This window comes from Balaenoptera acutorostrata, chromosome 10 (assembly GCF_949987535.1).
Source record: "Balaenoptera acutorostrata chromosome 10, mBalAcu1.1, whole genome shotgun sequence".
NCBI classification, from domain to species: domain Eukaryota; kingdom Metazoa; phylum Chordata; class Mammalia; order Artiodactyla; family Balaenopteridae; genus Balaenoptera; species Balaenoptera acutorostrata.
Window position 1 is genome coordinate 36,773,247 of NC_080073.1, and position 27,294 is coordinate 36,800,540.

At 61.6% G+C, this 27,294-nt stretch overlaps 2 protein-coding genes across 11 annotated transcripts in view; both read right to left on the bottom strand.

Moving 5' to 3' along the window:
- Positions 1-27,109, bottom strand: part of STAB1 (stabilin 1) — a 27,371-nt gene extending 262 nt beyond the window's left edge. Inside the window, exons 1-68 of one of the 9 annotated variants that reach the window (XM_057554918.1) lie at positions 26,513-26,715; positions 22,167-22,303; positions 21,710-21,825; positions 21,420-21,505; positions 21,279-21,348; positions 20,793-20,888; positions 20,414-20,524; positions 19,971-20,167; positions 19,607-19,737; positions 19,307-19,434; positions 18,947-19,026; positions 18,608-18,745; positions 18,327-18,467; positions 18,114-18,176; positions 17,702-17,815; positions 17,572-17,625; positions 17,253-17,333; positions 16,695-16,853; positions 16,213-16,275; positions 15,882-15,977; positions 15,549-15,635; positions 14,916-15,027; positions 14,276-14,462; positions 14,073-14,166; positions 13,804-13,962; positions 12,357-12,452; positions 11,702-11,797; positions 11,522-11,569; positions 11,227-11,357; positions 10,944-11,055; positions 10,459-10,536; positions 10,272-10,370; positions 10,045-10,143; positions 9,776-9,907; positions 9,407-9,535; positions 9,166-9,222; positions 8,681-8,764; positions 7,958-8,153; positions 7,739-7,834; positions 7,602-7,647; positions 7,424-7,500; positions 7,084-7,209; positions 6,826-6,899; positions 6,599-6,673; positions 6,224-6,346; positions 5,860-5,907; positions 5,570-5,647; positions 5,306-5,452; positions 4,737-4,877; positions 4,575-4,634; positions 4,083-4,259; positions 3,913-3,999; positions 3,643-3,792; positions 3,486-3,542; positions 3,198-3,399; positions 2,703-2,852; positions 2,509-2,613; positions 2,255-2,362; positions 1,976-2,169; positions 1,738-1,882; positions 1,524-1,657; positions 1,270-1,435; positions 1,085-1,194; positions 872-991; positions 635-784; positions 452-556; positions 223-369; positions 18-134 (exon numbers count right to left, since the gene is read on the bottom strand). In XM_057554918.1, the coding sequence (XP_057410901.1) occupies positions 18-134; positions 223-369; positions 452-556; positions 635-784; positions 872-991; positions 1,085-1,194; positions 1,270-1,435; positions 1,524-1,657; positions 1,738-1,882; positions 1,976-2,169; positions 2,255-2,362; positions 2,509-2,613; positions 2,703-2,852; positions 3,198-3,399; positions 3,486-3,542; positions 3,643-3,792; positions 3,913-3,999; positions 4,083-4,259; positions 4,575-4,634; positions 4,737-4,877; positions 5,306-5,452; positions 5,570-5,647; positions 5,860-5,907; positions 6,224-6,346; positions 6,599-6,673; positions 6,826-6,899; positions 7,084-7,209; positions 7,424-7,500; positions 7,602-7,647; positions 7,739-7,834; positions 7,958-8,153; positions 8,681-8,764; positions 9,166-9,222; positions 9,407-9,535; positions 9,776-9,907; positions 10,045-10,143; positions 10,272-10,370; positions 10,459-10,536; positions 10,944-11,055; positions 11,227-11,357; positions 11,522-11,569; positions 11,702-11,797; positions 12,357-12,452; positions 13,804-13,962; positions 14,073-14,166; positions 14,276-14,462; positions 14,916-15,027; positions 15,549-15,635; positions 15,882-15,977; positions 16,213-16,275; positions 16,695-16,853; positions 17,253-17,333; positions 17,572-17,625; positions 17,702-17,815; positions 18,114-18,176; positions 18,327-18,467; positions 18,608-18,745; positions 18,947-19,026; positions 19,307-19,434; positions 19,607-19,737; positions 19,971-20,167; positions 20,414-20,524; positions 20,793-20,888; positions 21,279-21,348; positions 21,420-21,505; positions 21,710-21,825; positions 22,167-22,303; positions 26,513-26,593 (7,653 nt within the window). In that variant the 5' untranslated portion in view covers positions 26,594-26,715. Of the gene's footprint in view, positions 1-17; positions 135-222; positions 370-451; positions 785-871; positions 1,195-1,269; positions 1,436-1,523; positions 1,658-1,735; positions 1,883-1,975; positions 2,614-2,702; positions 2,853-3,197; positions 3,400-3,485; positions 3,543-3,642; positions 3,793-3,912; positions 4,000-4,082; positions 4,260-4,574; positions 4,635-4,736; positions 4,878-5,305; positions 5,453-5,569; positions 5,648-5,859; positions 5,908-6,223; positions 6,347-6,598; positions 6,674-6,825; positions 6,900-7,083; positions 7,210-7,423; positions 7,501-7,601; positions 7,648-7,738; positions 7,835-7,957; positions 8,154-8,680; positions 8,765-9,165; positions 9,223-9,406; positions 9,536-9,775; positions 9,908-10,044; positions 10,144-10,271; positions 10,371-10,458; positions 10,537-10,943; positions 11,056-11,226; positions 11,358-11,521; positions 11,570-11,701; positions 11,798-12,356; positions 12,453-13,803; positions 13,963-14,072; positions 14,167-14,275; positions 14,463-14,915; positions 15,028-15,548; positions 15,636-15,881; positions 15,978-16,212; positions 16,276-16,694; positions 16,854-17,252; positions 17,334-17,571; positions 17,626-17,701; positions 17,816-18,113; positions 18,177-18,326; positions 18,471-18,607; positions 18,746-18,946; positions 19,027-19,306; positions 19,435-19,606; positions 19,738-19,970; positions 20,168-20,413; positions 20,525-20,792; positions 20,889-21,278; positions 21,349-21,419; positions 21,506-21,709; positions 21,826-22,166; positions 22,304-26,512; positions 26,716-26,979 lie in introns of those variants that run through there. The other 8 variants (XM_057554917.1, XM_057554912.1, XM_057554919.1 and 5 more) reach the window with 8 other exon arrangements.
- The window catches only part of NISCH (nischarin), a 44,355-nt gene continuing 44,040 nt past the window's right edge, over positions 26,980-27,294 (bottom strand). Inside the window, exon 22 of one of the 2 annotated variants that reach the window (XM_057554921.1) lies at positions 26,980-27,109. In XM_057554921.1, the coding sequence (XP_057410904.1) occupies positions 27,002-27,109 (108 nt within the window). In that variant the 3' untranslated portion in view covers positions 26,980-27,001. The remainder of the gene's footprint in view (positions 27,110-27,294) is intronic. The other variant, XR_009009517.1, reaches the window with a different exon arrangement.

Here is a 27,294-nt window from a genome sequence, read left to right on the forward strand (position 1 = left end):
CCAGCCCCCGCACTCACGTCAAAGGGCTCACAAAAGGCATCATGGCTACCAAAGACCGGGTTGGGGACAGAGACCAGGGTTGGGCTCGTCCCTTCCTGCCATGGGGAGAAGTCATCAGCAGCATCATCTTCCGCCTGGGAAGAGAGGTGAGTAGTGAGAGGCCTCAAGCAAGCTCGGTGGGCCCAGACCCCACCAACCCCATCAGCCTCCAGCCCAGCCTACCTGGAAGGCAGAGAAGCCAAAGCCTGCGGACCTGCTTCGGGCACGAAGGTAGAGGGCTCCGGCCGCGAGGCCAAGGAGCACTCCAGCAGCTACCACAGCCCCCGCGCCTGCTGCCACAGGTCGGGCCTCCGGGGCCACCACTGCCCGCTGCCAATGAGGAGAGCATCAGAGACCTGGCCAGAGCGGTCCCCTCACCCCTTGCCACTCTGCCTGCCCCTGGCCAACTCACAGGCTGCGGGGGTGCCAAGAGGGGGCTGGCCAGAGTGTGGATGATGCCGTTGAAGGCCACGATGTCCCACACGATGACGTGGCTAACCACAACTGCTCCTGGGACCTGTAGGGAGACCAGGGTCAGGCCCAGTGGGTGAGTGAGGGCTGGGGCCAGCAGGGGAGGGGCAGCCTCCAGACTCACCACAGGGGCCTGAGAACTGTTGTCAGGGCCCGTGTCACTGATGATGAGGCTGAGGCCCGAGTGGGCGGGAAGCAAGGTACCCTGGCTGGCGTTGGTGCTCAGGAAGGTGGTATTGGAGGCGTGTAGCTCCAGGTCTGGGCCGCTCAGTGTCTGTGGGCAAAAGCAGGGCCTGTTGGCCTGGGCCAGCTAGAGGGAGCAGAGTTGGGCCCTGCTCTCCCCACACCCCCTGCTACTTACGAGGTTGTCCATAAAGCCTTCGTTGACAGGGACGAAGAGTGTCTTGTAGGTGAGCTCGTCGTCCAGGAAGTCCAGGAAGTCGAGACCCCTCGGGGTGGCATTGGCGTAGCCCAGTAGCATCTGGGATGGTGGGGACAGGGTAGTGGGTAGGCTCTCTCCACAGGGATCCCGGCTGTACCACCCCCCTGGTCCTGAGCCTGGGCCCCTGCACACCCCATAGAAGGTGGAGAAGTTGGCAGTGGTGGCCAGCACATCAAGCAGCTTCCCATTGCACACGCTGGCCCCATCGCCCACGAAGCCATCGCGGCATTGGCAGGCCACGTCTGCAGGAAAGGCAGTGAGTTAGTGGGTCAGTGGGAAAAGGCAGGGCAGAGGATGGGGCGTGGTGGCGGCTGTACCTTGCATGCGGTAGCAGTAGGCGTCCCAGCGCTCCGACAGGTTCTCCCGGGCACCCAGACTGACCACGCCCACCTGACCATCGCCACAGTCTGCTGCCGGGAAAACGACGGGATGGGCAGCCGAGCCGTTGGCCAGCCAGCCCACAAGGCAGAGGTGAAGGCCCAGCTGTAGGGGCACAAACAGATGCTGAGACCCAAGGCCCAACTCAAGGGGCCCCCACAGGCTTGGCTCCAGACTCCTGGGCCCCGCGCACCTGCTGGGCAGCAGAGAGCTGAGGGAGAGAAGCAAGGACAGCTCCTTGGGCCCCACAGGCTGCCTCGGCCTGTGAGAAATTCAGGCTGTAGGGGCCACTGGGGGCCTGGAGGTGGAAGACACCGGCTCGTTTTTCTGTGGAAGGGAGGGATGCACGGTCAGAGGGCCGGCACCGAGGTAAAGCCGGGGTGCTGGGAGAGGGCAGGGAAGCACACCCTGGAAGTGCAGGTCAGTGCACACAGCATCCACGTGACAGGGTGGTGGCTGGTCCAGGCAGCGGTCCACAGGCGGCTCAGGCTCCTCCAGACACTGCAGTCCATCGCCCACGTAGCCAGCGTGGCACGCACAGCGCCGTGTGTTCTGGACAGCAGAGCAGGTGGGCGCCCTTCAGGGACTGGGACAGCCACTCACTGGGGGACCCCCGCCCAGCTGCTCGGCTGCCCGCCTGCTCACCGGTCCAGTGCTCAGGCAGTCGGCGTGCTCGCTGCAGCCCCCGCGGTGGCCATCCTCACAGGGGTTGCGGGCCCGGCAGCTCCAGCCGTCACCCTCATAGTCGGGCAGGCAGGTGCAGGTGACCACTGTGCCTACCTGGCTGCAGTTGGCATGCTCGCTGCAGCCGCCACGCCCATCCTGGCACAGGTCTACCACTGGAGGCAGCGAGAGGGTGGTTGGACCAGGCGACAGGAGAGGAGGGGAGGGGAGTGGGGCCTCCCACCTCACATTCCCGCTCACCTGTGCACGTGCGGCCATCCCCTTCGTAGCCCAGGCTGCACTCACAGCTGTGGCCAGCGCGGCACACGGCCTGGGATGCGCAGGGTGGAGCACACACAGGCTGCAGCTCTGTCCCCCGGGGCCCACCCCACACATCCAGGTTAGTGGCTGCCCTCCTAGACCCCCTTCCACCTCAGTGTGCAGTTGGGGCATGCACTGGTGTGTGCAAGTGTATACAAGTGTGCAGGGCGGGCACAAGCACAGGGCCCACTCACCCAGCTGCACCTCACAGTGTGGCCCAGTCCAGCCCTCATCACAGAAGCAGGAGCCGGAGCCCCCCAAGCCCTCATCGCAGTGGCCATGGGAGGTACAGTTGCAGGCTGGGGAGAGGGACAGGCAGGATGGTGTCGGCACATGGGCCATGGGGATTAGGGAGCAGGATAGGGCAGGGTCGGACAGGATAGCCTACCTTGGCAAAGGGGCCCAAAGGCACCCGGGGCACAGAGTTCACATGCCATCCCGGCAAACCTCGAACGGCACCTACAGTACCCGCTGCCGCTCATGCCGTCCATGCACGTGCCATGGCCATTACAGGGGCTGCTGGCACCCCCAGGGCAAGCTAGGGGTTAGGGTGGGAGAAGAGAGGTGGGGCCAGGGACTCTCATCAGGAACCGCACACATGCATCCCCAGCCCAGCCACACGGTCCATCTGCCCCCCAGCGGCAGCAGAGGCTCTTGCAGAAGCAGCAATCCACCCAAGTCCCCACGCCCTGGAGAACACCCGGACCCCAGCACACCCCACCAGGTCCTGTACCATCTACACACCCACCCCAGCTCTTAGAGCATTCTCACCTGGTAAGTTCCACTCCCCGCCCCCAGCCCCTGACCAACCAGAACCATGCCCTTGGCCACCTTGGGAGCTGGAGGAGCCAGCCAGCAGCACCCGCAGCCTCAGGACACTCACCTCGGCACTCACTGCCATAGTGACCAGGGCAGCAGCTGGGCTTCCAGGTGGTGGTGACACAGTTGCGGTAGCAGCCCCTGCCCAGGCCTTGGGGCTGACCCCAGTGGCTGGGCCGGGCCCAAACACTGCGCAGTGCCAAGGAGTGCAGCGGAGGAGACGTCCAGAACTTTGAGAAGTAGCGCCAGCAGGCTTCAGGGCTGCCCTGGGCCAAGAGGAATCAGGCTGCAAACCTGAGCTTGGTAGGCCCTGGGCCCTGCCCCCACCCCCACCTGGCTCCCAGCCCCTTACCTGCTCCTGTGAGCCCTCAGGACAGGGTGGTTCCAGCCCACAAATGCTGCAAACCTTCTGCAAGGAAGGGAGGCCAACACAGCAAGCTCAAGTGAGTGGACAGGACAGGTGGGCTTAGGCCCCTGCCTATCCACCTCTGGCCTGTAGCCTCCCTCACCAGCCACAGAGGCCGAGTCTCAAAGCGGTCACACCGGGCACCAAGGCCAGGTGGCTCCAGCAGCTGGTCAATGCCGTAGGCCAGGCCCCCCTCAAAGGGCAGGTGTCGCTGCACAATCCGGGCGTCCTCCTCTCCCACCGTGAGCTCACCCTGCAGGCGGAGGATGTGGAGTACATGGGGGGGTGGGTCACAGGTGTACTGCAGCCCACCCCCCAGCGCCAGGGCCCCTGCCTCCTGCTTCCCTCGTTCAAGCTTTCTCCCCAGACTCACCGGCCGGGCACGGCTGCAGGAGAAGGAGATGAGGGTCCCATGCATGGTGCGCAGTGGGCCCAGGTTGGGCAGGTCAGATGCCAAGGCCTGAGCAGAGGGAGCCACAGTTGGAGCTGGGAGGGCAGGCTCAGTGGCAGGCAGTGGGGACCAAGGTCTGGGAGTGCACCCACCTCGACATTGCGGATCACGTGGCCCCGCAGAATGGCTGCCAGCTTGTCACGGTGGTCTTTATGGTATAGCCAGACCTGGCGATCGGGAGGCAAAGCTTGCAGGGCGGAGTCTGTGGGCCACAGCATTGTGAAGGGCCTATGGAATGAATCTCGAAGCAGGGGCAGCAGGCCAGCCATCTGGTAGGATAGAGGTGTGACAGTCAATCCCGTCAGAGGATGGTGGGCAGATGGAGGGGGCTCCAGGGACCCAGGTGACCTTCCCACCAGCCACATTCCTCTGTAGCCATCCCAGGCCGATAGACATGGACATACATGCAAGTTGTCAGGTATGTGGGCACAAATAAGCACACCCTTGTGCTCACTGGGACGCTCATGCCCACAAATATGGCCTGTGCACAGAAAGGTGAGCACACACGTTGACAGTCGCCCGCATATACACACTTACACGTGCACATATGCACACACTGAAAGGCTCACACACAGGAGCAGTACCGTCACAAGGCCACTGAAGATCTTGTAACCGAAGCTCTCCGCAGCGGCGGTGAAGTTTCTCTGGGGACAGGCGCTCAGTGAACAGTGAGGTCAGGAGGGGAGGGAGGATCCCAGGCCCCTAGCCGCCTGCCTTCCAGCTCCCGGCCCACACCCAGGTCATACCCGCGGAATCGGGGCAGCGTCAGGCTCCCAGTGCAGCGCTTCAGGTGGCAGCAGGACACGGTCGATGAAATGCAAGACACCGTTCACAGCCACATGGTCGCTGCTCACCATGCGTGCGAAGTCATTGATGTATATGCTGCCCTGGGGGTGGGGCCGGGATTGAATAAAGCCAACTAGTGGGGTGCTCAGGGAGCTGTGGGTGGGGCCTGAGGTGGGAGTAGAGCCTGGGTTGGGTGAGTCTTGGGGCAGGAAGTGGGTGGGGTCAAGGCAGAGGGTGGGTCTTGCCTCCAGCCCAGGGAAACAGCCACCCAGGGAAACAGCCACCGGACTTGGCTGGTGGGAGCGGTGCAGACACAGGGCCAAGCTCAGAAGTCCTGAGCCCAGGACTGGCCCCAGGTAGTGGGTGGGGTCCGGGGACAGACTCATCTCCCTCTCATTAAAGCCGCCCTGGCCCTGGGAAGGTGAGAGGGTCTTAAAGGCATGGGGACAGGGCATAGGTGCGGGCCTTGAAAGCAGCTGAGTCCTTGGTCTGTGGACAGTCCATGTCGGGGACCAGGGCCTGGGCTCACCTCCCTCTCACTGAAGCGCAGCGGGTGCCCGGAGAGTGTGGTGGCATAGCCCTCCTCTAGCAGCTCCTGGCTTCGCAGCTGCCGGCAACCAGCCACGTGATAGCGGAACACAAGCTGGCGATTGGCACGAATCCGGGCCAGCTCATCCTGGAGTGGGAGTCATGAGGGCACAAGGGTGCCCTGACTTCCGCCTCTGCCCAGGCAGTGCCCACCCCCCAGAATGCCCATCCAGAATCCCCAGCCTTGCTCCAGGGGCTGAGTTACCTGCGACAGGTTGGTCATTAGATCTGCATGCGGCACAAAGATTGTGAAAGGCCCATTCCCCTTGAGCTCCTTGTATTCCTGGGGGGAGAGGGAAACAGCTTGGGTGGAAGAAGGGCGACCTGGGACCAACTCGAGGTTTCCACTGATTTTCTGGGAGAGACATAGACTCAGAAACCAAACCAGCCAGCCCTCTGACCAAATGAGAATATCATGGCCCAGAGACAGGTGGGACTTGCAGGTCAGAGAGGCCCAGGCTGGACCAAGGATGTGCAGGCCAGCTGGTTACTCACCAGGAGATGGAGGCTGAAGAATGAGGCATGCTTGTCCCGAAGGAGCTCCTGGATCAGGGGAAACAAGGATCAGCTCAGATTGTGGTTGGCCTCCATTCAGGGCTGGTGCCTGTCCCAGCACCTAGAGCCCAAGGTCTGGCCAAGGTAGAGATGAGGAAAGGAAAGCCAGGGTGGTCTGTGCTGGGATCAGGATTGGTTTCATGGATCATAACTGGGTCAGGCCTAGGTGGAGTCAGAGGTCAGGCTCAAGTCCTGGTCAGGGCCAGGATCAGGATCAAATCTGGGGTCTTAACCAATATCATGGGTCAGGCCCATGGGGGGTATTGCCAAGGCTCGGTCAGGGGTCCTACTTGGGCATCATTACCAGGCCGACTCGGGCACGGCAGGTGAAGCCATCACCCACAGTGTGGACTGCATCGCAGGTACACATCCTCTGGCCATCCCCTGTGCTTTTGCACACAGCATAGGGGCTGCAGCCTCCATTGTTCTGAGGCAGGGACAGGAAAGAGAGGCATCAGTGACTCCCAGGACTGCTGCCCCAACCAGCTCTGGGGAAGGGGCCATGAAGTTCCCTGGCCAACACCCAAAGCCCTGTTTCCTACTAATCAGTCAGACTTGACCTTGTGGCACAGGTGGCTCACCCTTCAGAAGCACTCAGGACCCTGCTGGGGGTGAGGAAGGCTGGTTCCCGCCCCAGGCCCCTCCCCCTGTGGAACTGGGTATGACTTGGGGGCCTGACCTGGGAGCAGGGGTCCAGGAGCACACAAGTCCGGATGCCGTCCCCACTGTAACCCTCGCGGCAGCTGCAGGAGACCTGTCCCAAATCCTAATCAGTGGGGCTGCTGGTACCCAAGAATGGGCCAGCGCCCTGGACGGAAGGAGCACCCCTCCCTGGGCCTGGTCTGAGGAGGGCCACACCCTGTGAGGGAATGGCACAGCCCCAGTGTCCAGCTCTGTTGTGCTGACCTGCTGGGGGCCTGTGGGGATACATTCGGCGTGCATGTGGCAGCCCCCGTGGTGGATGAGACAGCTGTTAACTTCTGGGGGAAAAGACACTGGGATGAGGGCTGGCCCCAGGCGGCCCCTCCATTCATCTGTCTGTTGAGGTGCTCATCCCCTACTCTCTCAGCACCCTCAGGCTCACAGCCCTGTGTGCCCCTCGGCCCTTCCTAGTCTCACTCATGCCACTGAAGCCAGACCCCTGGTGGCGGACCCCAGCCTCACCCTGGCACAGCTCCCCATCACCCGTGTAGCCATCCAGGCAGGTGCATGTCCGCTGACCAGGTGCCACATTGGTGCAGTTGGCGTGGGGGGAGCAGCCCCCGTGGTCATGGGCACAAGGGTCCACCACTAGGAGTAGATGATCCCAGAGAGTTGTGAGCAGTGGGCATGGGACAGAGTGGGGACAGGGGAGGAGAGCATGAGAGAAGGGAAAAGGTCGGAGGGAGGGGTCAGACCCAAGAGGTGACAGGGACAGAGACTGGACCTAAAGGGCATGGAAAGGGCTCTGTGGGGAAATCCACCCCCAAATTTCAGGGGTCTTGGGGCATTGGTGTGCCTGGACCTGCACAGTAGATGCCGTCGCCCGAGTACCCCGCGGCACAGACGCAGGCAGGGGCTGCAGCCGAGTCCTGGACGCAGCTGGGAGGGACGGCAACAGCTTAGTCTATGCCTGCCCAGCCCCTGCCCTGACCCTAGCCCCCCCTCCACTTGCCCACCTGCCCCAGGCTGAGCTCACTCACTTGGCATTGGGGTCACACTTCTGCGGGCATTGAGGGCCAGTGATTTCTGGGGGGTAGGAGGATGGTTCTGATCATGCTGACCCAGGAACCGCCTCCCCAGGAGTCACCCGCCTCTCCCCCTTGGGGCCACTCCTCACTCTGGTCACAGCGGAGGCCCTGCCAACCCACGTTACAGACACAGCTTCCGTCCCCTCGGAGCCCCTCCTGGCACAGCCCGTGGGCACAGTCACACACTGGGAGCGGAACGAGGTAGGACAGAAGTTACCCAGTGCCTGTTCTGTCCCTGCTGCGGTGTCTCCATGACCGCTGTCCTCAGCCAGCTTTCCCACCATTCCTGCCCGCCCCCGGGGCCTCACCTCCAGTGCAGTTGGGCCCGTAGCGGCCCAGCTCACACATCTCACAGGCCGTTCCGTGGAAGCCCTCGTGGCAGCGGCACTCCCCACTGCCCAGGAGCCTGTCCTGACACTGCCCGTGGCCCGAGCACACACCACCCAGACCCCCCGGGCACGGCTCACACAGTGTGCCGAAGAAGCCAGGGCAGCAGTCAGGCACCTGCGGGAGGGGGCACAAGGAGAGGCCCGGCACAGGCCAGGACAGACGTCAGGGGGCAGGGAAACGGCGGGGGTCGGGGGAAGGGCATCTTGGGGCCACAGAGCCACAGAACAAAGCAAGTCAGATCCAGAGAAATGGAGACTGCCTTCTACAAGCCTCTCCACGGCAGGGGTGAGGAAACGGACTGAAGGAGGGAAAGTCCATACCGGACTCCATGGAGAGGGGCAGAGCTCGCCCCGTTGCTGCCCCCAGGGCTTGGCTGTTGGTGTCAGTTCCAGGCTGAGCCCCTTTCTCTCTCTCCCCATCCCCACTCCCTGGAGGCACGGCCACAGGGACAAACACTGGCCCCTCTGACCTCAGACCTCTCTCCCTTCCCCTTCTTCCAGGCCTTGGCTTCCCTGGCTTCGTCATAGTCCTAGCCCTGCCTCTGCCTTTGAAGCCTAATCCCGGCTCCTGCCCTGGAGCCCCGCTCCCACCTCCTCCTCTCTGGTCAAAGGCTTGGGGCTGGGGGTTGCTTCAGGGCAAACCTGGATCTTCTTGGCACACGTGTAAGAACAGCCCCGGGAGAAGGAGTAGCCAGACCGGTAGACACAACTCTTCTTGGGGGTGTCCTGGAAACGGGGACAGGCAGGAGGACTCAGCCAGTGGCTTAGGTAGGGGCAAGGCAGTGAATGGGGAGACAGACGGACAGATTACAGGTGTCAGTGGGTGAGACAGGTAAGCAGGATAGCAAAAGGATCAAGGAAGGACCACGACAGATAGACCTGAGGAGAAGAAGGTAGGCAGGACTGGCAGCCCGAGGGTCACTGGCCTCAGGTCACCAGCCTGAGTGAGGCCTCCTCCGGGCAGACCTGGACCCAGGCCTCCTGGCCTCTGGCAGGAGAGCCAAGCAGCCCACGCTGCTCCAGGTTCCCATGCCTGGGTGAGCAGAGCTGGGCCCGGGGAGCTCAGACACCTTGGGCACAGTGCGAGCAGGTGAAGCAGGGACAGAATGTGCTGGGCCCTGCCTCACCTCCAGCTGGTAGCCTTGAGTGCAGCGGAATTTCCGGGTGCAATTTACACATTTCTCCTGAAGGGAAGGAGGGCAGAGTGTCAGGCCGTCCCGAGGCGGGGGCTCCAAACCCACCTTCCCTCCTCTGGGGCGGGCTAACAGCTCTCTCACCCGTGACCAAGTGCCCCTCCCGCCGGCCAGGCCAGCTAGTGCCTGCGGCTCTTGACCGCCCCTGTGCGCTCCCCAGGCCCCAGCCTCTTACCCGCAGGGCCTCTGCGTGGCTGTGCAGGCAGCGGCTTGAGCCCACTGTCAGGACCCCGGACAGGCCAAACAGTGAGCGGCCAGGGGCCTCCAGCACAGGGCCTTCCAGCGGCACGTGGTTCACCTCAGGCTGGGGGTTAGGGCAGGAGGCTGAACACCCCCCACCCCACCCCCACCCTCCCCTCAGGGGCTGCAGGCCAGGGAGGCGCTCCAGGGCTGGGGTATCTCTGTGGACTGGGGGTCTCCCAGGATGGGAAGTCTCCGGACCAGAGGCTGAGGTGCCCAGGTGGGGGAACTCCAAAGAAGAGGGGTGTTCAAGAGCAGGGTGCCCAGGGCAGGGGCTCCTGTGCTCCCCCACCCCACCACCAACCTGGCCACTATGGTTGTAGAAGACAAGCCAGTGCACAGGGCCCAGGAGGGAGTTGCGGTGTCCCCCCCTGCGCAGGGCCTCTGTGGAAAGCGCCTCCCCCAGGATCACATGGTGTCGCACTACGTCCAAGTCCTGGAGGGGGAAGGAGAGACTCAGGGGCTCCAGGACTCCCAAGCGCCCGGGACAGTGCGTCCCGCCCACTGTGTCCTTGTCGTGGGATGGGAGGCTCACCCACCCCCCTCAGTGGCCCCCTGTCCCGGTGATCTCACCAGGCCGCTGCTGTTGGCCTGGGCCTCCAGAGAGTGGTTGGTTGGCACGAAGATGGTGTAGGCGGTGGCAGCCTCAATCTGGGGTACCAGCCTGTGGCGCTAGGGGCAGGGGCAGGCGTCAGGGGTGGGCCTTCTTGCCCTCAGTCCTGACCCTGGGAGCCAGCAGCTCCGCCTGCACCCGGGGGAGGGCATCCCCGTCCAGGACTCCCCCCTCCTCCTGCCCTTACCTGCAGCAGCTCCCGGAAGAGGCGGAAGGCAGGCACTGAGTCCAGCTGCTGCAGCAATCCCTGCCCCCCCAGCACATCCCCTCTCGGAGGCAGTAAGACCTGGCACAGAGCATGGGGGCTGGTCAGTACATCCTTGCCTCTTGGCCTGCCTAGAAGGTTCCCTGCACACACACCCCTCCAGCCATACCTGACTGAGGACATGTAGGACACCATTGGTGGCAAGGAGGTCAGCCACGTCCACGCTGGCATTCTGCACCCAGACCCTCTGGAAGGCAGGAGGCAGAGCTCAGGGAGACACAGGTAGACACTTAAGAGTGCGTGTAGCACCAACAGAGAGGTTGCTGGGCACAAGGCACCCAACCTGGCCTGGACACCCTCAGACTCAGGACCTACCAGATGGGCACACAGAACCTCACTGGGGCCCATGCATGAGGGGGCCAGGTGTGCACATGCAGACAAAGATGGACAGACAAGCCCTGGCAGGGCAGTCACTCTGGCCTAAAGACACCGCCCAGCAGCAAATGTGTTCTGAGCACATCCTCTGAGCTCAGCCCTGGGCTGGGCAAGGGGACCCAATCAGATCGCCGGGGACCCTGGGCTGGGAAGCCTGTAGCCACTCGAGCCCCCCCTTCCCTGTATGGTCCCCTCTTCTGCCCAAAGTTCACCACGTACCCCACTGATGTTGTGAATCTCCCAGCGTGCGGTGGGGCTCAGGGTGGCTACACTCTGCCCATCCAGCCGGGCCAGCTCCTCCTCAGACAGGGCGCCCTGGAGAAAATGGGCCCTGAGAGGGCACAGTTTAGGGGGGCCATGGAACTGGATTAGTGTAACCTACAGAGACCCCTGGAACTGGGCTCCACCCCAAAGGGTGGACACATGCCAGGTTGAGGACCTCTGGGGAGGGGCTGGGTCTCACACAAAAGCCCCCTCCCAGAGCCCAGCCGTGGCAGCCCACCTGACCACTTGCGGTAGCATCCTCGGCTGCAGCCAGAAGGCCTGGTCCTCAGGGCTCAGCCTACGGATGGCAGACTCCGAGGGCACCAGGGCTGTGACTCGGCTGTCAGCAGGAAGAGTGATGCCGGCCCCCTGTGCACATGGTGTGCGGGGGGACAGGAGGAGTGATGAAGGCAGCCGCCACCTTGAGATCACTTCCCCCAGCCTCCAGGCCTGCCCCCCACCTCCAGCTCTTAGAGCTGTTATGTGGCCTCCTGGATCTGAGTCCCCAAGCCCAGCATTCCATCTGATCCTACCTTGATCCACTGGTAGAAGATGGAGAAGTGGGCATTTGCCTCCAGCTCCTGAGGGGAGGGAAAAAGGTGAAGTCACCAATCTAGGGACAGACTTGAGCCCCCTCCCTCCATGACCCTGAGTGCAGCCCCACCCCCGGATTACACAAGAGGACTCCTCCCCGAGCACAGGAAACCACTCACTTGGAAGATGTCTCCGTAGCAGCTGAAGCCATCACCCCCATAGCCAGGGGGGCATGTGCAGACCCGCTGACCTCCTCCCACTGCCCGGCAGGTGGCCTGGGGTTGCGGGGCAGAGAGACACGGCCTCCATTCAGCACCCACAGGGCAAGCTGGACAGCACCCATCCTCCATCTCTCCATTCACTCTGGCCCATCCTCCTGCTGTCCTCTTGTCCAGCTACCCATCCCTACCATCTGTCTCTCCCTCCATCCAGTCTGTATTCAAGCTGCTCCTTTGGTGTGCCCAGCCCTACTCTCCAAGACCAGTGAGCATGTGACGTGAGCTACCCCAACCCATCCTGGCAGATGGGTCAGGGAAGTCCAGGGCTGCGGGAGCATCCGGGAGGCCCCGGACCTCCAGGCGAGGCCTGAGCTGAGAGCAGGAGGAGCTAGCCAGGCTGAAGGTGTGGCGCTGGGAGCATGGGACAAGGGTGGTGAGGGCAGGGGCTGGGGTCTTTATAAGGAGGGTGAAAGCTCTGTCCCGTGGGCAAGCAGGTGACAGGGTTTGGACTTGAGGTTGAGAAAGATCCCAATCCTGACCAGAGACAGGGACACTGCTGCAGCCAAGGCCTACCCCTGAAGCCTCCCCTGGGCCTGGAGCCCTCTCACCCCCTCACCAGATCATGGCAGCCACCGTTGCCTGCCCGGCAGGGGTCAATGGGACTGCACACGTAGCCGTCCCCCGCGAATCCCAGCTTGCAGGTGCACTGGCTCTGGAGAGGTTGGGGAGCAGAGAGCCTCATCTCACCAGAAGCATGACACCCTTTCCTCCTCCACAGCTCAGCTCCCAATGGGCACTCTCCCCTGGGGTGGTCTGCTCAGACACCAGAGGAGCTTTTCCCAGGCCCACCCTTGGAGGTCCATGTTCCAGATGCAGAGATTGAGGCCCTGAGGAGTGACTGGCTCTCAGGAAGAGCCTGAGGAAGTGATGGCATTGGCAGGGGGGCATCCAGGAGCCTCGGGGCCTCTTTGCTCTCAGGCCTGGGCCCAGCCAGGCTGTTGAGGTCTGCAGTGTGTGATGAGTGGGCAGGTTTTGCCAAGACCAGCCCCAGGGATGGCTGCTTGGATCCCCCCTCCAACCCCGCCACTCTGCTTGGGTGCTCAGATCCTTCCCGCTAAATGCCAGTGTCCTTGGGCTTGTCCACACCTCAGGCGAGTGACTAGTGAGACTCCCCGGATCTCAGTTGCCCTTCTTTGCACGATGGGGGCATCTACAACTGCTTATTCCACCCTCAGTTCTGAACTTCAAAGCTCCTGATGGAGTTCGCAGCTCCAGCTCTCAGGCCCATCTGAGCGTCACTGCTGAGGTCCCACGGCTGGTGGTCCAGGCCATCAAGGGGCAGGAGGACAGGGAGCCCCATGGATCCCTGCATAAGCCTGGGCCGCACAGAGGCTGACCCTGAAGCAGCCAGGCCTGGCCTCCCAACTTGCATATTAGATTCTTTAATGCCAGCCAGTCCTCGGGCTCACCAGGCCTGACGTGCTTCACGTGGAAGGTTCCAGGTTCTAAGATCCTGTGACTGGAGTCTGAGACTCCAAAATTCCAAGAGCTGGATTTCCATGAGTCTAAAAATTTGGGGATGTCACTCTCCTTGGGCAGGTGTCTCTTCTTGCTTTGCTCAATACTGAATTCCTAAATCTAGAACAGCAACTAGCATGTAACAAGTGCCTGGTGACATGTGGGAAACCAGTGAGGGGGTGAATGAGCTAATTGTCAGAAGGCAGTGGCCCCAGTGGCCCGTAAGAGCAGAGAACTCATTGATTCTCGCTTATGGGAGTCCTCATCCCTGAGACACAGGAGTCACAGTCTTCTGACCTGGAAAACACTGGCACTCGAACACGCCTTCCTTTAAAACTACTGCAACCTTCGCATTGCTTCCAGCACCCGTCCACTGCTTCCAGATTGTACGACTCAACATTTCAGAATTGGATTCTCATTTGTGTCTGAGGTTTGAGACCCTGAGCTTGAGTTCTTAGACATTGCTAGAGTCAGATGGGCTAGGGGGAAGAGTCCCCCAGGATGGAGACCCCCACCCTGCTCTCTCAAGGCCGGTCGAGCCTCACCTGCCCGGGTCCCACATAGCTGCAGAGGGCGTCAGCGTGGCAGCCGCCTCGCACATCCAGCTCACACTCGTCGATGGCCACGCAGACACGACCGTCCCCACTCCAGCCCTTGTGGCATGTGCAGTGGTGGGTGCCTGGGGCCCCAGGGACACACTCAGCCTGTGAGAGCCACAGATAAATGACTCAGGGCTGCAGGGCGGCGGGCTGAGGGCAAGGGAGTCCCACCTCGAGCCCGTGGGTCAGGACTTCAAGGAAGGGGCCAGACTCACATTCTCCGAGCATCCGCCACGGTCTGGGCGAGAGCAGGGGTTGCTGGGTGTGCAGGAGAAGCCGTCACCCTCAAAGCCATCGAGACAGAGACACCTGGGGGTGGGGGGTGGTGAATGAGGAGCCTCCAGTAAGCCTCTGGAAGCTGTGAGCAAACTGACACGTGCAGTCACAGACGCAGCAGGGAGGAAGCGCACGTCCTCACCTGGCAACATCCCCCTGGTTAACGCAGCGGGCATGCAGGTGGCACTGCTGGGCCTGTTCTGTGGGCCCACAGTTCCCTGTGGACTCGTTGCAGAAGCGGCCACTGAAGCCTGGGGCACATGTGCCACGCTGGCACACCCCCCCACTGCCTGGACGGTTGTCACATAGACCGTGGACACAGCCGCAGTCTGCAGGGAGGAGATGGAGCAGGGAAACTGAGGCTGAGGCAGGGCTGGCTGGGAGCCAGGATGCAGTTGGGCAATGCTGGGAATGGGGCAGCCAGAATAGATTTGACTGCAGGATCAAAATCAGGTCATCCCAGATTCGGGAGGGAGGAAGAAATGAGAGGGGGGCATTCATTGCTTTCAGTCACCCTATTCTAGCTGCCCTGCTCCCAACACCACCATCGGAAAGTTCTTCTGTATGTCTGACCTAAATCCTGCATGCTTTAGGTTAAACTGTGGCTCTCTTCCCGGCATGGATAAAAGAGACATCTACTCTTGTGTTTCTAAAACCTTCTCCATAATCTCTGGACTGAACCCTTCTTCCTGAGGTTCTATTTCCCTTCTTGGGAGTCCCCAGCCCCACTTCCAAGAGACCCTTTTTCTCCCTGGCAGGTGGCCTAGGCCAGGATCACCCACCTTCCCGGCACTGGTCTCCATGCTTGTTTGGGTTGGAGCAGATGTGGCAGGCGATGCCCTTGTAGTCTGGGAAGCAGAGGCAGGCCCCGCTGCCCTGGACCCCATCACTGCACTGGGGGTGGGCAGGAGGCAAGAGCAGTCACGGGGAGGGAATTATCCACATTCTCTTCCCTAACACCCCTTCTCTCCACAGGCTGTGAGCTCCTGCTCCCCCTAGAAGACCTCCTGCTGGAAGAGACCTTCCAAATCACTGATGCTGCCAAAGAACTAGCCCCTAAAAGGCACCTGGCCCTGGAAGCTTCATGGGTGACTTCTGCTTAACCTAGAAACACATAACTCCTGTGTTCCTCCATAGCCAGGTGCTAAAGCAACTGTGATATTACAAAATGGCAAAAATACAACACACACAAAAAAACTATTGACAAATAGCCCTTATGAAAATAGATGTAACAATCTAATTAATTGATTCTAATGAAAGTAAATATAATTTGGTCCAACTTCCACTGCCTCGATGTGAAGAACCCAATACCAGAGAGAGGCAGGCTTTGCTCAGACATACAGCCAGTCACCGGCCAACTCAGAAAGGAGCCCCTATCTCCCCCACCCCTCACTCCAGAGCAGGAGGGGACTCACGTTGCCTTTGCCATAGCAGGGGTTGGAGAAGCCCCCAGGACACTGCACACAGTCAGGCCCAAAAAACCCTTTGCAGCAGCCAGGTTTCTATAAGAGAGAACACATCTGAGGGTCCGTCGGGAGCCATGTCGACCCACCGGCCCAGGTTGCTTCTGTTCCCTGGTGCCGTGTCTAGAGCAAGGGGGTGGGCGAGGCCCCTCTGTGACACCTTTTCCACCATCAGGATGCAGCACAGCTGAGGATGGCACCCCACCCAGCCCCAGCCTGGGGGCTCCAGAGGAGAAGCAAGTGCCCCAGATCCCTAGGGAGCAAGTGCCCCGTGCCCAGGCTCACCAGGATGGTCTGGTTGCAGTAGTGGGCGCAGCCCTTCTTCAGGACGTTCAGCCCAGTAGGGTCATGGATGTAGACACACTCCTCAGGGGAGATGTCCTGGGTGGGCCGTACCAGGCTGGTCAGCAGGCAGGGGTCTTGGGCCGGCCCCCTTCACCAGGCAGCCCTGGTCAAGGGTCCTTGGCCCCCTGGGCCCGGCACCTCCCCTGTCAGTGGGGCTGAGCCTCCAGGTCCAGCTGAGCCTCCCAGCCCCACTTCCCCACCCTGACCCAGGGCAGAAACCTCGCGGGGCAGTCAGGAGTCAGCCCTGAGAGCTGGGTCAAGGGATGCTCACCAGCTTCACGCTGTTGGGGGGGCACATGCTGGTGTTCAGGGCTTGGCAGTCCACACAGGAGCCCTGGGCAGGGTAGGGGGAGGAAGGGAGAAGGGTTAGTCATGGTTTATTTATTTAGCAAACCCTAAGAAAGAGGCACCCAGCCAAGGCCTGAGGTATGAGAAGAGTCACCACAGAAGGGCCAGAGGATGGTGTTCCAGGCAGAGGGAAGAGCAAGGGCAAAGGCCCTGCAGCAGGAGAGCTCAGTGTGAGGGCATCACAGGTCTGGGCAGGGAGGCTGGGAACAGGGCTGTAGATGCGTGGGTGACGGCAAAGGGACCATCAGGAGGACTGCTGAGGGCTGGGTGTGGGGCGTCCAGGTGAAACTGGGGCCTGCGCCTGAGCCCCAGAGCCACCCACTCATTGGAGGAGAACTAGAAAATGGCACCTCTCCCTGGGAAGATGACCCCAACACAAGCAGCGCTGGGGTCCCGTGCGCTTACCGCCACGACCTTGTGCTGCTCTTCGTTGCAGAGCTTGGGCAGGATGGGCAGGATGGTCGGGGGCAGCAGGATGCCCTCCAGCATGTGGATGACGCCGTTGGCAGCCAGCACGCCCACCCTCCGTAGGGGGACCCCCTCAGGTCCCAGCAGGATGCGCCCCTGTGGCGGAGCCCAGCACGCGTCCTTGGCCCAGTCCCCGCCCCTGCACTCAGCACACTGTCAGAGGCCCAGCCTGCCGGCCACCTCTTCACCCGCTCCCTGGCAACATCTCTTGCTCTGGCAGAACCGCTCCAGCCTCTGCACCCTGACCCACGTGGTTTCTGCCACACGGAGCCCCCTCCCCCTGCCCATGTGCTCACCCTCCTCCTCCTTGGAGCCCTCCCAGCTTGTTGGGCCCCAGGAGAGGGATTTGATCTGTGCCTGTTCCCATATGACCCCCCACCAGGGCATGCCCACTGCAGGGCTCGGAGCACAAAGCCAGGTCCGAAAGAGGCTTGACACCTGGCTGGTCATCACCAGCCCCTCCACCAGTCCATCCCTGGTGCTCATGGAGCTCACCTCCTCTGAGATATTCACAGCCAGGACCTGGTTTGCCATGGTGAGGACCCGGCCCTTGGAGATGAGCTTCTCAACAGTCAGCTGGGGTGGAGGAGAGAGTGGCCTTAGGCCGGGCACTAGCCAACCTTGGGGCCACACCCAGTCCTGCCCAGGTGACTCGCAGCTACCACCTTGGTCCCCAGGCTCTCCTCTGTCCTGTAGAGTCCGGATGGGTGGGGAGAGGAGAAGGGGCCCCCCCAGAAGACTGGAATCTGCAGACAAACCCTCTGACAGCCCATTGGCAGGTGTAAGCCAGCCACCCTCCCAGAGGACCTCTCACCTGGCCGTGGCTATAGACATGGTACCTCACCAGCTCCTGCAGTTTGGAGAGACCCTGGCAGAAGAGAGAGGGCTTGGCTGCTAGAGGCTCTGAGCCTGTATCCCTGGCCCCTTCTCCCTGACAAGCTTACCGCTGTGAAGAGGTAGACCAGGCGGCCATCCCGCAAGCCATCCACTGCCTCATTGCTGGGGGCAAAGACTGTGAAGGGCCCAGGGCCATCCAGGAAGGAGGGCAGCCCACAGTTCTGTGGCGGTGAGAAGGAGGCTCAGGGGGTTCCGTGGCCAACTCTTACCTCTAAGTCCTGCCTGGGCCCTGCTGCCCTTGGTCTGCAGGGAACACCCACCAAAAGTAAGTGGGTGACATTGGCAATGGGTTCATGCTACCACAGAGCCTCAGGATTCTGATGGGCAGGTTCTAGGATGGGGGTGTGGGCAAAGGCCCATCCTACTCCAGAAGCCCAGATCACTGTGGGGCAGATTCTGGGTAATGAGGGGTCCTGGCCCAAAAGATCAGATGTGCTAGGACCTTTCGCCCAGACTCACCTCCAGGATGGTTTCAAACCGGGTGAAGGCCTCAGTGGAGGCAAGGATCTGGCCGATGGTCCTCTGTAGGAAGGGATGAGCATGAGGGCCCCAGAGGGGAAGGAGCTCTGCTCCAGTCCTGCCCAGAACTGCCCTGTCCCCCTCTCCAAACTCAGTGCGGGTCAGAGGCCACGCAGGGGCACAGGGCAGGGGGAGGGGAAGGCACTAGCTTACCTTGGGGTCCTCAGGGAGCTCTGGTGGGGGCTGCCATCGCAGGGCAGTGACCACGTGGAAGATGCCATTGGCTGCTGGGTAGTTGGCCTTGTGGATGGTGAATGTCTGTTGGGGCTGGTCTTTGTACTTGTAGGTGTATTTCTGCTGAGACATGAGACCTCTGGCTCAGACTCCAAACACCCACCCCTTGTCCTGAGGCTCTGTCCCACCTCCACACCTTTTCCCGGGCTGTGTTTCCCAACTATGACTCCTCTGGTCCCCAGGCTGAAGTCCCTGCTTACCCTGAAGCGGCTGAAAGTGACGGTGATCTCCTGTCCAGCTAGCGTCCACCACCTGCGTGTAGGCTGGGTCCCTGACTCCTCCAGCATGTGCTGCCCTGCGATGATGTGCTGTCTGCAGAGCTGCTGGGCAAGGGATGCCTGTGGGCACAAGGGGACGGGGGTGCCGAGTGGGCCCAGGGCAGGCAGTCCTCTTCAGGGACCGTTGCCCAAGCAACGGAGGGGACAGGAGGCCTCCCAGGCCTCAGTCCCCTAGAGTGTGCACTGGGGACACTCTCAGGGCCCTGAAGTCTAGGGCAGGGTCCAGGGAGGAGACCCACTCCTCGACAGGCAGGGGCTCACGTTCATGGTCCTGGAGGATATGGACGGTGCCAGCACGGTGAATGGGCCCGACGTGCTGAGGATCTCCCGGCAGCCCTGGTCTGGGGGCAGGAGAGGGTGCATCAGAATGGGTCTGGGAGGCCCTCAGCCATCAGTACTGGGTTTTGGAGAGTTGAGGTGGGGGAGCGTTGGGTCTAGATCTAGGGTAAATAGGGACATCAGGATCTGGGGGGGTAGCTCCCACCTCCATCATGCACCCCACCACAGCCCATTCTCTGCTTCCACAGCTCTTGGGCAGAGAAATAAGGCATCTCTGGAGAGTCTGCCAAGGATGCTGGGTGTGAGGGGCGGGGTCTCAGGCGAGTGGCGGGGGTCACACACCCAGCATGGCAAAGGCGACTCTCAGCCGCAGTAACGTCATGCTCGTCTGGCTGGCCTTCTGCACCTCGTGGAGCAGGTGGCCGTAGCAGGCACGCCCATCTCCCACCTCGCCCTCCTTGCACACACAGCTGGGGGCATGGGTAGAACTGGTCAGGGCGGGGGCGTGGCCAGGTCCCCCTTCTGGCCCTCACCCACCATCCCCACAGGGCCCTTGAAGTGCACACGGGCACAAACTTGCCCCTGCCAAGTCCACTCTCTCTGCTCTGCCCCTGGTGCCCAGCCCAAGGCACCTGTGCTCACCTGGTCTTTCCATCAGGGGTCACCTGGCAGGTGGCTGACCGGTCACAGGAGTAGGGGAAGCAGTAGGCGAAGCAGCCCGCGGAGGCATTGTGGTTGGTGCTGACCAGGCCTGGCTTACATGAGCAGGTGGCCTGGCCCACCCGGGAGGGGAGGGAGGACGACACCACGTCTGTGAGAACCGTGGCGTCTGCCACACCCACAGAGCTCTGCTGGGTCCTCACAGCCACCCGCCCAGAAGCGGGCTATCATTCTCTTCCCATTTAACAAATGGGGCAGCTTAGGCTCCTAGGAGGCCCGCGATTGTCCCACAGCCCATGCGAGCTGGGGGACCGCGGGGCAGGCCCAGCCCAGGGCCCCAGCTCACCTGGCCTGGCCTCTTGTACAGACATAAGGTGGAGTTGCTGGGGCAGCCGCCGTTGTTGGTGGTGCATGGGTCCTGGGGCAGACACACTGTTCCGTCCCCATGGTAGTTCTCAGGGCAGCGACACTGTGCCTGCCCCCTGGGGCTCACGGAGCACTGGGCAACTGGGGAGCAGGGCGACGGCTGGCAGGGGTCAGGGGCTGCCGGGGCAGTGGTAAGAGCCCAAGTGAGACGAGCACCCAGGAGGCCCACCCATCTCCTCCACAGCCTCTATCCAGGTTGGCCCAGGGATGGGGTGAACAGGCTGATCTAGACCTTGGGGACAGGCCCTATTTCCCTCCCTCAGGGACAGTTCCCCCTCCCTGTAAAAGGCCAGATCGTACTTGCTGGTTTAAAAGGATGCTCACCCTGAGCTGGGGCTCCTGGCCTCTAGATCCCAGACTTACCTAGGCATTCGCCGCCCTGCTGGGTGTGGCCAGGCAGGCAGCTGCAGGTAGGGGCCTCTGCAGAGCACTGGGAGTTCTGAGGACAGTTCAGGGCCTGGCAGACGGGGAGCTCTGAGTAGAGAAAGGAGAGTATCACAGCAGCTCAAAGTCCCAGGTTGGGAAGGAACACAGGAGCGAAGATGCTCTGCCTAATTTGCTGTGTGACCCTGGCCAGGGCCCCATCCTCTCTGGGCCTCAGGGCAGTTAAGGTTTCAGATGACACCCCCTCCCCCGAGGGAGGCTGCAGGCGAGGTCCTGCTGAGGCTCAGGCCCCATCCTTCACCCTGTCAGCCTTTCCTGCTCTGGCCACTAAAGACTGGCTACCCCAGCAGCTGCTCACCTTGGTCACAGTGGGGTCCAGTGAATCCAGCAAAGCACAGGCAGCTTCCATCCCCGAGTGGCCCATGGCGGCACACGCCATGCACACAGCTGCAGACTGGGAGGGACACGCAGGGACAGGTGAGACCCCAGCCTCAGCCAGGGGCACACAGGGACGTCGAGCCCCTGCCCTCTGCATCTCCAGAACTCAGCTCCAGCAGGCACAACCTCAAGAATACAGAATTGTGGTGCAGGACCAGAGGAGTGGTGGGAGCCCAAGGCAGGCACCTGGGCTAGCCAGAAGGTTCAAGGAAGGCTTCCTGGAGGAGGCCTCCAAGAACAGCATGTGCAGGGGTTAGAGATGTGATAAAGCAAAGCTCATGTCCCTAGAAGGGATGTGTGAGGCTGAGCGGCTGGGACGGAGTCTGGTAGGGGCTGGCTGTAGACTAGGTCCCCACTGGCCCCCAAGTGGACATCGGCCCCGCCCTCCTGCCTGGCCAGCGCTCACCTGACTGGCAGGCAGGACCGAACCGGTTGGGGTCTCTACACTCCTGGCAGGCTGAGCCGCTGAAGTTTTCCTGGCAGAGGGATGCACCAAGTCAGTGCAGCCCCTCCACGGCCCCCCACCCCAGCCCCACCGGGCCCTTACCTGGCACACACAGGTCCCGTTCCTGTCTATGCCATCCAGGCAGGTTCCGTGGCTGTTGCATGGGGTCTCGGCACCCCCAGGGCACTCTGTGGACCCCCCCGCCTAGAACTCAGCTCTGCCCCAAGAACTCTCAATTTACCTGACCCCAGCAGCTCTGGGCGGCCCCAGACTTGGTCCCTCCCCTGGGGCAGCCAGAGCCAAGAGGCCCAGCTGTCCATTAAATAAGCCAGTTGAAGGGGAATGCAGGCGGGTTGAGGCATGAGGAGCAAGGCTGGGACCCTCCCCCATACCATAGCACTGGGACCCCCAGTAGCCAGGGCAGCAGGCCTTCTGCACCACGTCCTTCGAGCACTCCAGGCTGCAGCCGCTCATAGACAACAAAGAGTCCCCCAGCTGGACCTCGTATCTGGGGACCAAGGATGGGGAGGGTGATGGGAGGGGCTCCCCCAGCAGCCTCCAGCCCAGCCTCCCCACACTGGGTTCTGTTGCTCTTGGTCCCCCGACCCCTTCATGCCTGGCCCTGAGCTGAACACAGGGCCTGATCCATAGTAGATGCTCAATAAACAGCACTTGCCCTGCATTCTTACTCCTTCCTCCCTACCTATCTCTGTCCTACTGGAGGGGCCAACAGACATGTGGATGAGTGAGTCCCTGCCCTCACTCCCCAGGCCTGCCAGGCCCTCCTGGTCCCCTGCCATCCCACGGGATACCCCTGGAAGCAAGCAAGGGTGGAGTGGGGGTCTGCACCGGCAGTCCTGTGAGATCTTCTCCGGGAACTCCCGAAGCCAGCCCGAAGGACACACCCGCTTCTTGATGGCAGGGCACGGGGTGCAGGGTATGTGAGTGACAAACTTGGTCTTCATGTCGCAGCGTCTGGACTGTACCTGGGCATGGGCAGGGTTTGGAGTGAGGGACCTGAACCCTGCACGCAGCCCTGACCCTTGATTGCAGCGAGGCCTAGCACCCCTCTCCAGGCCCTGGTTTCCCATCTTTTCACTGGGGAGGCAGTGAGAACAGGGAAGGCCCTGAGTCTGGGGGAAACCGGCCTGGCACAGGCTGTCCTTGCCACAGTGTGTCTCTATGTCCACAGCCACACACCTCTGCCCGGGGGCCTGGAGGCACGCCCAGAAGCCTCAGAGTCTCTGCCTTCTGACACAAAGAGCATCTGGCCCTCCTGTTCCACCCTGGGTGATTCAAAGGAGGAAACTGAACCCCAGGAGGGTGGCCCTCGCCTGTAGCCACCCAGGGACTTGAACCTAGACTCTCAACCTAGTGCTCATTCCCCCCTTTCATTTAAACATAAACACTAAATGACAGGCTGACACTGTTGGGGAGGAGAACACGGCGACGCCATCCTCCATCCCCTGGGCATAGGCAGGATGAGAGCTTCAGCCATGCGCCATGGGGCTGGCCCTCCAGCTGTCACTCTGCTCTGAGCACGTCCCCACCTCGCTCCCAAATGACCCCCTCGGCCAGCCCTGGGCCCTCTCTGGTGCCCGGCGGTCAGAGACCCAGCCGCCAGCCCCATGCCCGAGGCTGGCCCGTGTGAGCAGGCGTGTGGGAGGGGGTCTGAGTCTGGGCCAAGCAGTCACATTCCCTGAGCCCTGGTCCAGGCCTGGCCCACAGCCCCACACGCCAGCCGGGACCCAGGGGTCCACTGCCCATCACTGGATGGGCAGTGCTGGGAGTGAGAGAGCTGAGAAGACCCAGGCTGGAGGCCCAGGTGGCTTCCTGGGGAGGTGACAATTGAGTTGGGACCTGAAGGATGCATGAAAATTGGTCAGGGTCACTGCTCCTGGCAGAGGGGACAGGAGAGACAAAAGTCACGAAGTGGGAAAAAGCAAACGGCCATGTGTGATGAGGCAGAGACACGCAGAGATAGGCAGAGAGGCTGGAGAGGGGCTGGGGCCAGGCCAGGCCAGGCCAGTGAGGGGAGGCGGAGTCCGGAGCAGACCCAGGACTCGTTTATGTTTTAAATGGGCCCTCTGGCTGCTGCATGGAAAACAGAGGTGGGGGCAGGAGAAGAGATGGTCACCTGAGAGCCAAGAAAGCCCTGGGCCTGCAGTCCACTCTCTGGCCTGTCACAGCTCCCCCAAGTCCACCATCAATGGGGCTACCATTACGGCAACAAAGTCCCAATAACCTACAGCACTGGCCCTGGAGGAATGGAAGCTAAACTCTTGGTTGTCAGTGGGAGAAAAGACCACAGCAAGGTGCATTTTGATGAGGAGAGCTTTCAGGGGCTTGGGGCATGGCCTGGAGAAGCTGAGAAGTTCTCATCTTAAAAAGTGCTGAACACACTGTGCTCCAAAAGGGAGTAAACCCAGAACATCTCTTTCCTAGAACACATCACAGATGTGTGGCTCTCAAAGCCAGAGAAAAGGAGAAATAGTGCCTCAATACTTTCTGGTGTACATGAAGGTCCCAGGGCCTCTCCCAGCTGCTGTGATTTGGCCTTTTCCGCTCCTGCCTCTGTGGTCTGCAAAGAGGGAAGTTGCTGCGGGTGGCCTCAGCCCGAGCTGTGGGGCTGGATGTTGTGGTCTCATTCCCCACCCTGAGGCTCGGTCTTTGCTGAGCCAGGGAGCAACTAGGAAGTTGGGTAATTTCAGGGCCAGGCAGCTGCTGGCTCAGGGCAAAGGCTCTGCAGGTGATGGGCTCCCCTGAGGGCCACCTGGCCAGCCAGACACAGCTGCCAGCGTCAGCGCCAATGGCCCGGGGACCAGTTCTCAGAGCAGCCCTGGATAAGGGCTCAGGGGCAGTGAGAGAGCACTATCCTCACTCTTGGGCAGAGGGGGCGGTCCTGTCAAGTGGGGGGTGAGTCACCAGCACGGGAGGAAGCTGGAGCCTTGTGGCTGGTGGTGGGGTGGACACTCATTCACGAGATGTTGCATCTGTAAATGTATGATGGATGGATAAACCAGTGGACAAGTCACACTTCTCTCTGGGATCTCACCAGAAGTGGGCATTCAGGCCCCCTCTGCCTGGTGGCCTGGAAGGAGCACCAGCCCCAGCCGACAATCTCGCCACTGGTCCCGTTGGGTGGAGTGAGGCTGGATTCCAGCCGAGTGCTGAATCAGATTCCCTTCTTCCCTAGGGCACCTCGGGACCCGTCTGAGCCAGGCGGGTGCTGCTCCCCTCCCTGTCCTAATCCAGAACTGATTTTGCAATGTCTGCATCCCATAGAGACACTGCTGGGGAAGTTGAGGAGACATGAGGTGTTAGACTGTTGTGAGAAGGTGGAAGAAATTCCACCGAGCTGGGGCCCAGGGCCCAGAACCCAAACTCCCTCAGATGGGAAGGGACCTCCCAAACTACTTCCCCTTGCCCAAGATCAATGCCCCTCTCCCTTCAAACCCCAGCTTGAGACCACAGGCTTCACCTGCACCAGCATACACCTAGCAGAGGAGGCACCTGGTGAAAGACTTGAATAGACAGGTGCTAAGCCCCCTCCTCCAGGAAGCCTTCTCTGCCTCTACTGCCTGAACCTTCCTGTGTTTGAGTTCTGCTCCTCACTAGCTGTGTGACCCAGAAGTCGTCCCTTCCCCTCAGAGCCTCGGTTTCCTAATGTTTACAGTGGATCTCGTGCTACACAAGGTGCCGGTAGTGCTGAGGGACTGAGGGCACGTGAGAGGCCAGCGTTGCTGCGTCCCTGACAAGAATCCCCAGGGCCCTCTTCCCCGCCCAGGATGTCTAAGCCCGAGCCCCAGCCCCAGAAGGCAGACTTAGAGGTGGTCTGTGACAAGGAAAAACTCCCAGCCTGAGGCCCCTCATTGACCCCTGTCACAAGAACATGAGGAGGTGGCCTTCGAAATTCCCTTGCATTGTACACATGGGGAAACTGAGGAAGGGAGGGAGCAGGAACCACCTGCAGAGCTCAGCACAACCTGAAACCCTTGGCTCTTCCACCATCACTGTCACTTTTTCAGCCTCAGATCTGCCCGTCCTCAACCCTGACTTGGCCCTGAAGCTGGTGAGGCCCCTCACCAGACCACAAGGCGGATGAGAGCGAGTCCCAAGGTGGCACAGGGCCTGGGTTCCTGTCCTGGCTCTGCCCGGCAGTGGGATCCTGGGCAAGTCCTTTTCCTCTCGGGACCTCAGTCTGCCTGTTAGTGATTTGAGGACACTAGCAGCTGCCCCAAGAGAACTTGGCCTCACAGGAGAGGGTCCTTCACCTGGAGGCAGGCCCCAGCCAGGTGACTCTGTCTCCATGCCTAGGGTGGGAGGCTCTTACAGAAACTCCAGTTGGGACGATGTCCCTACTACGGGGCTTCGGTGGATCTGCAGACAGGCATCCCAAAGGGGGCTTGTGCATGTGGACCTGACAGCCACACACTGGGACCATCGGCTCCTCCCTCATGGCCGGATGGGGAACCGCAGATGGCGGTCTGGAGCGTGGCTCTGGAGTTGGACCAACCTGTCTCTATCATCCTTGGGTTTTGGCTTCCTCAAGCGGAGAACAGGGCCCACTGCTCAGGGGCTGGGATGACTTGAGGGGATGATGCCGAGTGTGCCCAGGGCTGTTCACCTGAACAGCAGCTCTTAGGCTTGAGGGTGTTATTGTTGCCTGCTGTTTGCCCAGAGGAACTCGGGGTGAGTAGACCTCATTCTGCCTCTGGGCGCACACACATACACACACACCCAGCACGCCTACACATGGTCCACGTGAGCCTCTCAGTTTGTCAGCCCTGCGAGAGTTGGGGGTGATCACATCTCCCATCCCCAAGCCAGGGCCACAGAGACACCGGGCCTCAGTCTGGGCAGGGGGATGGGCCTGGCTCCGTATACCCCACCCTCAGGCTGGGGAGACCTGGGACGGCTGCCCACACCTCCCGGCTGGCTAGCCGGACACAGAGGAGGGCAGGCTGACACATCCCTGCCACCCCAAGCCGCGAGACACAGACCTCAGCCTGGGGAGGTGGGCACAAGAGCCCAGCCCTCTGTCCAGCTCAGAGAAGGTCAGAGAAGGTCAGACAAGAACCAGCTGCCCTGTGTGTCCTCAGCCCCGTGCCTGATCCGTGAGCGCTCCCTCCCTGCTCCTACCACTGGCTGGGAGGGCCTGGATATCACGTCCCCCGCGACCGGCTCACACTCACCTTCTGCCCCCCGATGAAGCTGGAGCCTGCCAGGCAGAGGGCCAGGAGGCAGAGCAGGTGGTGGTCCCAGGGCCCTGCCATGGCTGGTGGTGGCTGGCGGGCACGCTCTCCAGGACAGAACTGGGGCAGCCGGCGTGGAGAACGAGCTCTAGGAGGCAGGCACAGGGCGGGCGGGCAGGACAGGGCGGGCGGGCGGGCGCTTTAAAAGCAGCCGGGAGGCCCCGCCAGCTCACCCCCACAGGAACCCGCCAGGATTTCCTCCTGCGTATCAGCAGCCTGCAGGCGGAAGGGAAGGTGCTGGCCACTGACCCCTGCATGGACGCCTGGGCCCAGCTTGGGGCTTCCTGGCCCGGGACCCTCCTCCTGGCGTCAGCCTCCAAGCCCACCATTAGCCACAAGCCTTGGGTGTTTCAGAGGTTGTGAAGCACATTCAGGAGCAGATGCAAACAACTCCCCGCCCCAAGTACCTGCAAGCCCAGCATGTTTCATTCAGAAGCTCTGGGGGTTCTGGTGCTTGGGGGAGAGGGCAGCCTCTGAATCAGGTCCGTCTGCCTCTACCTTTCCAGCTGCTGAGGGCACGTGCAGGCCTCCGACTCCCTGTTAAGTGGACAGTCATCAGGCTCCCCCTCACCTGCCCTGCTCGGCCTCCACCGCCCAGGATCCCCATCCCCCATGTGTCCCTGCGCCGCCCTTCTCGCCCGGAGGGGCCTCCCTGCTGCCAGTAGCCCTCCCTTCCCAATCCGTTCTCCACTCAGCCCTGAGGCTTGCCCCCTGTGCCCCGG